The 12,442-nt window shown below is 36.1% G+C and overlaps 1 protein-coding gene across 1 annotated transcript in view; it reads left to right on the top strand.

Moving 5' to 3' along the window:
* The window catches only part of oxct1a (3-oxoacid CoA transferase 1a), a 44,969-nt gene that overhangs the window by 10,157 nt on the left and 22,370 nt on the right, over positions 1 to 12,442 (top strand). Inside the window, exons 8-11 of the mRNA XM_028034376.1 lie at positions 9,321 to 9,428; positions 9,660 to 9,774; positions 11,370 to 11,464; positions 12,076 to 12,124. Of these exons, the coding sequence (XP_027890177.1) occupies positions 9,321 to 9,428; positions 9,660 to 9,774; positions 11,370 to 11,464; positions 12,076 to 12,124 (367 nt within the window). The remainder of the gene's footprint in view (positions 1 to 9,320; positions 9,429 to 9,659; positions 9,775 to 11,369; positions 11,465 to 12,075; positions 12,125 to 12,442) is intronic.

Below are 12,442 nucleotides of genomic sequence, written 5' to 3'. Positions count from 1 at the left end.
GAAATAATTCCATAGTTCTGTGCTGGACTGATATTGTTGCAGAAGATCTCCATGGTATGGTATTGACTAAAATTCCTTTATTGCTGTTGTACATTGGGAATGCACACCCTTTGAAGGTATCAGGATTTCATCCTGAAGTACTTAACATGAACATGGCCATTTATGTGATCATCATGGCATTGTCTAGTTTGCAGAGGTAGGTTTAAAATTTTCTGTAATACTTCCCAACTTAAAATACCTTTTCTAATGTATTGACTAATAAGATACAAAACTCACCATCCGCTTTAGTAGGGCTACTTGGCTAGCGTCAGACTAGATCATCTATTGCTATTAACATTCATCCTGCTGCCGATTTGTGGACTGAGAGAACTATTTGAGCTTTGTGACATGGTGAAACATCCTGCAGGAAGTTGTCAATCAAATTGTCCTTCTGTTCTATTCTGATGTTCAGTTTGAATTGCAGACAGCTGTCTTCACTACAATTAGGTGCTTGGAGGCATTGAGTTGCCCCCATATGACTTGCTTATTCACTTAATTTGTGATTAATTTGCTAATTTGTATTACCAAGTAATTGGATGGGTATATGTAATAAAGTGGCTGCATGTGATGCACAGTTTTCATTGCAGACTAGTATTTACTAATTTGAACTTTGTTCGTTTTGTCTTTTGAATTTTGTTGGTTTGCTTACTCCAGTTTTTGCTCCTGAAATATTAAATCTTATACTGTAGTCTTCCGATACTGAATATCTTGTGTCTTGTTTGCCCTGTTGCTGGGATTTCAATTACAGTCAACAACCTGGGTCTTATTTGTTACTGCTTATTTTGTCTCCTTGGGCTTCCTGGTCTTATTTTTTTCTGTCTTTGTCTTTCTTTCGCTTTCTCAACAAATCCAATTACCTTCCTGGCAAAACAAGTTGATCAGACTTTGTGGGCATAAAATATGCAGTGCTCTCATTTTTACATAACCTTTAGTAAGGGATGTTATGAGGGCTCTGTGTGATCACTGTGAGGTTTTTGTCACAGTAGCAACCCTTGTTGTATTATTGCCCGGATCACTGAACTGCCAGCTGGAACTTGGCCGATAGAATTGTAGTCACAATAAACTATTGAAGTAGTGACCAATACATTTTCTCTTTTTTTCCCCCCCTGTTTTAACTTCATGCTGTTTAGTCAATCATTGTACGGTGCTGCCATTGAGTTAGAACTGTCATTTGTTGCACGAAATGTTGCAAGTTTTATGGAGCTTGCTTTAAATGAGCATTTGAAACAAGTTCATATTATTCCACCTCAAAAACACTGTACTTAAAAAAGTGCCACTTTGTACTCAAAGATACACCTCTCCAAAGAAAACTGTAGTAAACGCAGGTCTTGATAATGTGCAATTGCAGTAAAATCAAGGAAGATGAGTATCAAAACACATCCATGCCCCATTCACTTAAAGTTTAAGTATTTACTTGTCTTCATGTAAAAGAAGGAAGAAAGTAAATTGGAGTTCTGCTCAAATATACTCATTTAGCTGTGAAATGACACATGATACATTTAATGAGGAACCTCAATCATGGTAAATTTTCTTTATTGTAACCCTGAAGGGAGGATGTATGGCTCTTTTTAAATACTTTTGTCATGCAGATTCAAGTTTGAGGAGAAGGGAGACACTACCACAAAGTCATACCCATTCACATCTACAGAAAAGTTTTTATCCACATTTAATTTTTATTTTTTTATTTAAGTAACATTCTTTTAATTAAAATTGCTTATAATGTGGCTTTGAATTCCAAAGAGAAAACAGCCAAACATCCAGAAGCCTTGAAGCCACTGAGTAACCTCCCTGGGCGGACAGCGACTGCTGGCCCAGGCCAATGATGACTGAACCATGAGCTGAAAATAAATGACCAAACCGGTGGTGGTCTCTTCCAGCCCTTTTGCTAATTAGGTTGTTTTTTAATTGGGACCTGTCCTACTTCAAAGCCTTACTCTGATCAAATTCCTCATTCTTCTAAAAGTTTCCGTAAAGTAAAGAAGAGTATTTAAAATCCCAGCTTGGCTTTGTAAAAGAGAACTGGTTCTTAGTTATCTTACTTACCTGCTTAAATAAATAAATAAATATGAAAATAAATAATTTAGTTTTTCAAAAAGACAGGGATTAGTTCTAGATCCAATATAATCATTCAATTTAAAACAAAAGTGTTAATTTTGACATTCTGAGAAAATATCATGTTTCTATCATTCCTTCTGCAAGGTGGGTTCCTTGACATAAAGCATTTACCCATCAGAGTGAGAAAGGGGTTTTGGAAGATTGGATTCAGACTGTAAAAATATCACACAAGTCTCTTTTTTCACAGATATAATTAAGTAAACAGTCTGTTGTTACAGTTAATGTTCTCTTTGACGCATATCCTCTCTACTCAAGAGGTTCATTAATAGGTTGTCATCTGAATTTGTCTTGGACAAAAATGCATATTATTCAAATTCTTTTCCCCTTATAGTTTCTTGTGAAATATAAATCTCTGTGATTGGTCTGTTCCCAATGCGCAGGAATGAATATGCGTCATTTGGAGAAATATATTTTTTGCTTCTTGTGTTATCAGGGGTTGCCAATCGGCTGGCTAGCTTCTGTTTCCCAGGTACTATTGAGGCAATCGAGTTTCCACAGAGAGGAAACAGATTGCTCGCAATGCCTGTATTTTGGGTTAGAGGATGGAGTCTGCACTGATCCCAGAAAGTGACAACAGAGCATGGCCAAGTGCCCACACAATGGGGAGAGGATGGAAAGACTAAAAATACACACATTAATGAGAATGCAGTGTCGTATTCACTTTATTTCCTGTAGCTATTTCTACTCATCTTCTTGCTGTCCAGTTTTAGTATTTGTTCTTGTGAAACACTTTTAGACCAAATATGAATTCGAATAGCTTCACTATTACTACATGAGGTACTTAATAATTTATAAGTACCTGTGGTTTATACTGATATTTTAAAATTCTGAATCACTTAATCTTATTTTATCCTGTTTTAAAAATATGTAAATATCTGAGCTCCAGGGTGCATAGCACCTTAAAGTTCTTGCTTATAACTTCTACGTTGCAGCATGTCAGCCATATTTGTGTGATTGTGTGTGCAGGCTGCAATGTATTTGTAGTTTTTGTGAACTGTGAAGTCTGACACTCTTGTCATCTTGATGATTTTGGTTTGTCTGAGTGTTTTGTTAAAAGAACTCTCATAAATAAAATACCCTAATGTTAAAAATGACCTTTTTCCATGTTCCATAGAACAATCTGTATCCACTAAAGCTGAAGTGCTAAAGGCTGGGAGTTGTCTGTTTTCCCAGACAAAAATATGAGTAATACTGCCAAAGTTGTGGTTTACTTTGAAATCTCCAGACATACATCAGAAAGTGTACATTTAGCTCAGTTTTTTGAGTAATTTCAAAAGTTTGCTGACTTTCAAACTAAAGGTTAATTGACCTTAAATAGCATTTTAGACAAGTACTGAAATCTAAAACTATCAAATTCAACCTAATAGCTTGTTTCTTATAAATGTTACATTGATCATCATCTGCTGGATAAAACAATAATTTCAGTCTGTCCTCTTAAAACCAGATGTAAAATGTGTCCATTTGAGTACTCAAAAAGTCATGTTTCTAACACTACAACTGACATTGTTGAAATTGCTTGCTTGAATAGTAATCAGTACTCCAGATTGTGCATGACAATTCAGAATTCCCCATCTGTTTGGTGTAATTGCAAAGACTGTTTCTGTTTATGGGCAATATTTATTTAGTCAGTTAATATCAAGCTATTGTGGTAGGCAATTTTGTTTAGTGCAGAACATGTCTGCTTCTCTTTTGTCTGACATTTGATAAAGGAATAACATTGGTAATTTGTTTTTAATTGTTTGTAAACCTGTAATTTTGTTTATAACCAGACAAAATCCCATTACAAAACAAGTCACTTCATTCTTTGACTTGGCGATTGGGAAATAATGTGACCTTTTATCCTGTTGCGCTCCTGTCAACCAAATAAACAACATTCTTTTCGTACGTTCAGAAAAATGTAGGTTAATTTATATTTTTTACATTGTCTCTTTTGGATTATATGTTTTATATCAAGCTTATTATATTACCATAAGTTTAAATTTAATTTTACTATCAAAATATTTGAGAGGTTCACAGCATCTTTCTGGTTTTCTTTAAAATTGCATTGGGAACACTTGTGTAGTAACACTTGGCTGCAGGATTTGGTTGGATTGTAAACAGATCCATGTGAGATTAACAAGATTTGACAAAGCTTGTGGGCTAAAAAAGCGCACCCTCTCAAAAAAAAAAAAAAGAAACACAAAAAAAAACCTTGCTGTGTCCCCAGAGGGCACTTTGATTCCCTGTGTCCCTCTGCCAGCTCACTTCATGCCTCGCTTTGCTCTCATTGATGTGAAAATCTGTCTACGAATACGGGAATATCAATCTAAATGCATGTGTCTATTTACTTTCTCGACACACCTGCTCAATTGTGTGTGTGTGTGTTTTTTATTTTATTTTAATGTTTTATCCTTCCTTGTCCACTGAACCTCCTGTGCATTCGGGACACATCACATAGATGAAAGGAACTGAGGCTTTTTATCTGTGCGGCACATTTAAATTGTATGAGCTTCTTATTGTGCTGTGATTTAGCTTTGGAAGTCTAATTGAAAATGCTGCTAAATTCGAGGTCTGTATGTTTTAGAGAGCGCAAAAAAAAAAAAAAACTGTATGAAAAAATCCACTTCTGAGGTGTGGATTTATTTGTTTGCTGCTTCTCATTCGACTCCCGTATTTTTACTGAAGAGATGAAGTGCCAGGTAAATTATTTTATCTTCGGCCTTGAAAGGTATGCAAACTGTTTATTGTGATTCTAGTCTTAGTATTTTGCTACAGTTTCCGTCTTGATAAAAATGTCATAAATTCACTACTATCAAAAAACTCAGACCGAGACCCCTGGGCAAAGATGAGTTAAATATGCTAGACTCCTGTTGCTGTGCTTCCATCAGTCTCATTCTTTGTCAGAAGTTTACTACAAACCAGCCTAAAGAGCCATAAAAGGGGTCTAAAATCACTTTACAATCCTAAGTGGCCTTAGCTCCTGAGAGACCAAGGCCTTCGTATCCATGACAACACAAAGATGGGATCCACTCCTGGCCATTGACTCCTCTCAGTCAGCACCGAGAACTGAGGGAGAAAAGCAGAGATAAGGAGAGATTCAATTCAATTTGCTCTGAACGGCTGCCCCTCATGTAGATGGAATAAGTAGGTTACACAGTGAGCTGCACAGGAAGCAAAGCACTGAAAAGTAGAAGTGAAGCAGAGAATTGTGCTGTTGTGGTTAAATTCTCTTTCAGTCACTAGAAACATGATTGCTTTTGTGTAAAGCTTTTTTTCCCCTTCATATTACATTTTCACTTTTTTAAAAAAAAAATGTTCCCCACAAGAATCATTTTATAAACCATGTGGAGAACACAGCTAAAGTAGGAGAATGCTCTCAGGTCAGATAAGACAAAAATGTAACTTTTTACGCTGCATGGAAAATGCTGTTTGGGAAAAATAACAACATTGCACTTTATTGAACATGGCAGTGACAGCATCATGCTGTGGGAATGTGTTCCTGCAGCAGGGAAAGAAAGCTGGTCAGGTGTGGGGAAAATGGATGGAGCTAAATGCTGAACAATCCTGTGGGGAGAAGAAAACGGTTGGAGGCTGCAAAAGACTTGAGACAACCTAAAAAACACACAGCCAGATTTAAAATATAAGAGTTTAGGTCAGACTGCAGCATTTTACGGTCTGCGTACCACATCTGGCCCTTTGAAGACGGCATTTTATTTATCAGTAGGAACCAGACCCAAAAGACTAGCATTGTAAACATGTCTAGTACCAAGGAAGATCAAGAGATTCATAATTGGTTGTGAAAGAGTCAGACTTTTTCTGAGGATGCACTGCTTAAATTTTGAAATGTCAAACAAAACAGAGATATGGAAGTTTGCTACTTTTAAGTAGTTTTTAATATCTCTATACTTATCTTTATTTGTGGATTTACATACGTGTTTGTATTTATGTCTGTATCTCAAGTCTTGCATTCCTTTTGAACTAAATAGATCAATCTGTATATGCTTGCCATTTTTCTATATCTTCAATTCAAAATCATCATGTTTAACATACTACCATTGCAATTTGTTTGTATTTTTAGTCATTTCTTTTTGTTTAACAAGCATACATCCAAAAACACAATTCTAAAGTTCTCTTTAGAATTGTGTTTTTCATTTTTCCAACTATAGAAATTTTAAATACTTCATAATATTGCTTTTTTTCCAGATTTCATTTAAAAAAGGTTTTAAAAACAATTTAATATTTTCTTTCCATTTCACAATTATACAGCCGATCACTTAAAATCCGATTAAAATACAGCTTTGGTTGTAATTTGACAAAATGTGAAAAATTCAAGGAGAGGTTTGCAAGGCGTTTGTTTCATGAAAGAAACAGAAGTTTTTAAAGGTTTTGAGCAGACGACTAACGGCCAACAAGATTAGTGGAGCCCACACATGCTGCAGAGCTCCATTTTCACACCTGTTAGGGAGTAGGCTGCTGGGAGCCTGCTTTTTAGCACATCCTAATGTTACCTAAGGAGAGAAGAAGGCAGGTGTATTTCTTGTGGGATTTTTATACCAGTCATGTTGACCGAGCGCTGTTTAAATCAATACCCATTTCCATCTCCGACCTGTTAGTCAGACAGAAATAATCCCTTATGTACACTTCTCTGCTGCACACTTTCTTCAAAAAGGTGATGGATGCACTTGTCTGAGTCTAGAATACAATGTGGTGTTCATTGTGGATTGTATAATTAACCCGTTAAATCCCAAATTTTTTCCTGCAATATAAGTGCATGCATTTCAATCCTTGGACCTCCCTAACACCAGTTAGATGAACAATTTCATATAAACACAAACTTTCTAAAACATGAAATTTTTATGTTTTAGAAACATAAAAATTCAATGCCACATCCTGCAGAAGTCATTGTCTCAATGTGCCAAGTAACCTTTGACCTCATTTGATTATTTCACCAATTAGGCAAAATCAGGTGAAAATGTTAGTATGAACAAATCTGCATCTGAGAGGACATAGCCCCTGTTCCACCAGACCAAGGACAAGACCTTTGCCTTGTCCTGAACTAGTTTCAGGCGTGGCATCATCTTGTAGTCGTCATTCAGTGCATAGGCCACACTTTGTGGAAAGGTCGGCTTTTGGGGGGTGGAGAGTGGGGAGAAGTTCAACTGTGGGAATGACAGTGATGTAGAAGACATTATTTTGAGGTTCCTACAGGCCTAAAAAATCTAAAACATTTTATAGTTTAAGCTGTGTGGGAACAGCAAGACATATAGAATAAACAGCAAAGCTCTGGACACATAGCACAGAGCTGTCTATGTATTATGCTAACGGCAACAATTGTTGCCACACTTACATTCACTCTTCTTATGATTAAAAGATGAATGAATGGATAATTTTTTTTATATATATATCAGTAGAAGACACTTGAAAGAACATATGTACAAAATATTTTATTTATATTTTTTTATTAAAGTATTTTACTGACTTTCTCTTGTACACGTTTGTAAGACACATTTACCTCCAGACCTCTTTTAAAGTAAAGAGGTCTGGTCATGTGATCTTTTACACCAGATACATGAAATTGATGTTGCTTTGAGTAGATACTCTATCATTTGATTTAAAAACTTCAACTTGCTGCTAAAAGTCAAAACAATTCTTTTACAGCTTCCAGAAGTTAGAAAAAATGTCTGGCAACAATTGTTGTTGGTGAGATTAAACGAGTTAATTTTTAATTCTATGTTAAGTGTGAGAGTGGTTGAAACATTAGGTTATATTTAAACTGCGTGTTTATTTTTTAATATGGCTTATTTTTGCAGAAGGCAGTTGTGTTTAGTCTTGATACACCGATAGTCTTTCTCCTATGCACCTCTACTCTTCTCCTCCTCTGATCCCTGGATGTATTCTGTGCTTGTTGCATCAGATGATCCTTTTCTTTGTTCATGTAGCCAAGCTGGATTTAGGTACACAGTCAGCTTTTACCGGCCTCTGTGGAGTTGCTAAACGAATAGCTAGAAAAACCTAGACTCCTTGTCTAATGCTGGACCTTTTTCAATGTGAAATTCGCAATTTTAGCCAAAAATGGAGACTTGCAGGATGTGATAAAGCCAAATATATGATTTCACACTACCTTTAAAAGAGTTGTGTTGACTTTTAGTTTGCCTTGCATGAGTATTCATACCCTTTTTTTTAGTTACTTTACTGTAACAAACCTCATTTTTTAACTGGTATTTTATGTGTTAGACCAACACAAAATTGTGCTTATTTGTAAAGTTGAAGGACAATAACGTGTGGTTTTCAGTTTTGAAAGTGTGGTTTATTTTTCTCCCCTCTTTTTTCTATGGTCTTGCCACAGATTTTCAATTTGGATTCATTTTTGAACTTTGACAGACCCAAAAACCAAACATTTTTGACTTATCTACTTGTAGCTTTGACATAGTTGAACTTGGAAAGCAAAATCACTGCTAGAAATGAAAATGGCGGATTGGTTAGCCGGAAGTCCATGACCTTTTTTAGCATTTGTGCAGTAAATATTGTGATGCATCTACCCCCTGTTTGTGGGATTCCGCAATCGACAGCATTCAACTCCTGCGACTGAAAATGCTGTCGATAGCTGTCGCTCACTAACTGCGCTTGTATATGGGGTCTATTATGCCACTTTTCGTGCAGTGAAAAGTTCAAAATAGGAAATAGAGTATACTGAATGGACTGAAAAAGCTAAAGTCCACAGAATTGTAACAAACTGGACTATACAAAACACATCCAATCAATTTTCAGTGTATTGATTTATGTCAATACATTTATTTATTTTTTTTGAAAACCCATGTCATATTTTTTCCACTTCACAATGGTGTGCAGCTTTGTTGAAAAATTTAAGACTGTCAATACTTTGGCAAGGCACTATAAATTTCTCGTTTAATTCCATGTTTGGTATCGGTAATGATATATACAACCTAAGAAATCAAAATATCTGGAGATAACATTATCTTGATTGCTAAACATCAGCAAAAACGCAGCAGTTTTCTTTTTCTTTTTTATCAACTTAACTTTCTGAATTTCATAACCCGTTGGACAGGGGTCATTTTCTGGTACTGTAATTCCAACACTGCATGGTTTCTCTATCTGAACTTTCAATCTCAGGGATCGTGGGTCAATTTGGAGATGAAGCTGGTGCTCATTACTCTGTCTCTCTGCAGGTGGAGGAGGTGGTAGATGTCGGGACATTTGCTGCAGAAGACATACACATACCCAGTATCTACGTCCACAGGATTGTTCAGGGAGCCAGCTATGAGAAAAGAATTGAGGTACAAAAATAAGACCTGTTGGAGTTTACATAAATGGAAGGATCATTTGACAGTGGGATGTTGTTACAATGTCTATTATGGGCATTCTTTCACAGTAAGAGCATTATCGCAGGGTTTCATTGTGTAAAACCCACAGATTTCATGTTTTATCCCTGTGTCATTGCGCTTGCTCAGAAACAGACTCCCAAGATGCCATCTTGCTGTTTCTCATCTATTTCTGTATGCTTCTAGAAACGCACTGTGAGAAAAGGCCAAGAAGAAAAGCCCAAACCAAAGAAGGATTCAGACATTGTTCGGGAAAGGATCATTCGCAGGGCAGCACTGGAGTTTGAAGATGGCATGTATGGTATCCTTTGACATCCGTTTGGTTTTAGGCTGTGTGATTTTGTAATAGTAGACTGAAGCAGACAAGTATCAGCCCATAGCTCCTGAAAAAAGGAAACTTCTCCACAAAGACTGAATAATAGTAGGCTCGGTAGCAGTTGATTGGAAGTAATTGAAATTAGGCAGCAGTAGTTTATTTAACATTTTATATTATTTTCTAGCAGTTCTTCCTTCTAATGGACACAGAGTGCTTAGTCTGTATTTAATTATATTTGGTTATAATGAATCCTGATGTGACATATTTAGTCCCTTAGAAATGTATGTCTTGAATATATAGTCACATTAATGAACTGCTGGTCCTAGCAGTGGGCATAAGGTACTTTTCCACATTTTCATAGACCCTGGAAAAACTGTGCATGGCATTATCAGCTCTGTGAAACACCAACCAATCCTGATCGAATCTTGTCGCTTCCATCAAAACATAAAAGTTGGTGCTTATTTAGTATTTTAGCAGGATTATGATGGGATATATGAAGTCAAATTGGCAGTAAATTAATTATGTTTTTATAGCCTTATAAGTCTCCAGACCTAAATCCTATTTAAAAATCTGTGAGGTGTGCTGCAGACAAGAGAGAATTGAAGAGGAACCAGGACTAGAACCTTGGATCTAGAGGTGGGGAAAAGGTAACAATCATAGATCTTGCTCTCACTGTAGGCTGCAATTATGTAAAATTTCATATCAGAAGACTAAGTGCTGCCTTGTTTGCAAAGACAGGCCATATTGGTTTTGACAGCAGGGGTACCAATAATTGTCCCTTAGGGTGCAATGAGTGACTGACCCAACCCTCCGATCCTGTTCATTACATCCCTAACCCATGATTAGAACGGAAGAAGCCTTTTGAAAAAGAAGTTAAACATCTTCAGGAAACAGAAGCAATTTTTGATTATCTCCCTACTGAAAAAATGACAAAAATGTTTCTACATGTTCATGCCGTTACAAAAAGAGATATTTTGCAAATCATTGCCAGGAACTCCAACAAACACAAATAACACTGTAATAAGTACTTGTATTTCTGTACAAGGTAGTGTATGGTATTTGATTTCATTATTTTCTAAGTTCTGGTAAGCATAGAAAAGATTTCTGACAAATATTTGTATTTCAACAGTTTACTCTTTTGCCCATCTTTTAACAGTCTTTCCTTCCTTTGTTCCTTCATTTCTTATTTTCCTTGTCCTTTGTTCCCTTATTTTCTTTTTCTTCTATCTTTTATAACTTTCTATAGTTATCCTTCTTTTCTAGCATCCCTCTAGTCTTTGTCCTACCCTCTGTCCATCTCTTCCTTGCCACCTTTGATCATTCTTATTTCCAGCTGCTTATTTGTGAACATTACATATATAAATTCTGCCTGCTGCAGAAATATTTGCCAAAAATAAACTTTCAAATGGAATATTTTAGGTGAATTCAAGTGACTGAAAACGCTGAAAAGTTGAGTCTGAAAAAGTCTTTTTACTTAAATGTGCAGGAGCCCAGTTTGCAGTGTAACTGTAAATATATCATATTTGACTTTTATCTCATGAATATACATCATAAATTTTTCTTAACTTAAATAAAAACAGCCAACCTTGGTATTGGTATCCCCATGCTGGCCAGCAACTTCATCAAACCAGACATCACTGTACACCTCCAAAGTGAAAACGGACTCTTGGGACTGGTAAGAGTTTTCCTCTCTGCATTCAAAGACATCAAATTGAAAGAATGGTCAATTTCACACAAGTGACGGCTTTAAAGCAAAATTATGCTCAGAGTGTACGGGAAGATAAATAGTCAGACGTTAAACTTTATCTTTGCTAGTTTGGTCCCTAATTTGAGATGTGCAAGGTTCATTATATAACGGATTGTGGCAGTTTGACACTTTTTCCTTCCATTTTTTGTTACAGTCATTATTTGCTTCCTGAGTCTTTTAACAAAGGCTGCTGGAGCTCCTGTGGAATGACTTTTCAATTGGTTGTGTTTGCAGAAGTGTGTGGGTGCCTACTGCCTATGCAATTTTCTTTTTCAAAACTTCCTTTAATTAAAAGCCCTGGCTTTTCAAGAGGTATCCTTCTCACCTTTCTTCTCTACACCTTTCATTTTTTTGGTGAAAGAATTGCTCCCTTTGTTGTACACAGGGGGAAATAAATCAATATCTTATCTAATTCAGAGATGTGATTGTATCTGTCTCTGTCTTGAAAGATTTTAGCTGGGCAGGATGAGTGACGTGTGTGAGTAGATGTATGCTTGTGCGCCTGTGTGCACACTCATGTTTCATTTCTTTTTGGACAGGGGCCCTACCCCACTGAGAATGAAGTGGATGCAGACCTTATTAATGCTGGTAAAGTTTATTGATCAATGCCTTAAAAGATAAATTTATATTTGAGAAAAAAATTCAAGTAGACATTTCAACATTTTGGATAGATCAAGAAGTGTTTGGGGTTTACATACATTCTTATACATGCCTCTGCATTGCTTGATTAATTCTGTCACTCAAGAGTTGGCTTTTCTTTCTCCCAACCATATGCTTTTTTTAAAATCTTGCAAAAGAATTCACACATATTTCACATTTTAGAAACTAAACAGGAATAATATATACTATGTATTATGTATAATTGTCATATTATATCCTCTATAATGTAGGATTTTATGTGTTTGA

This window comes from Xiphophorus couchianus, chromosome 12 (genome assembly GCF_001444195.1).
Source record: "Xiphophorus couchianus chromosome 12, X_couchianus-1.0, whole genome shotgun sequence".
Lineage (NCBI taxonomy): Eukaryota > Metazoa > Chordata > Actinopteri > Cyprinodontiformes > Poeciliidae > Xiphophorus > Xiphophorus couchianus.
The sequence above is the reverse complement of the archived record's forward strand: the minus strand, read 5'-3'. Positions and strand labels throughout refer to the sequence as shown.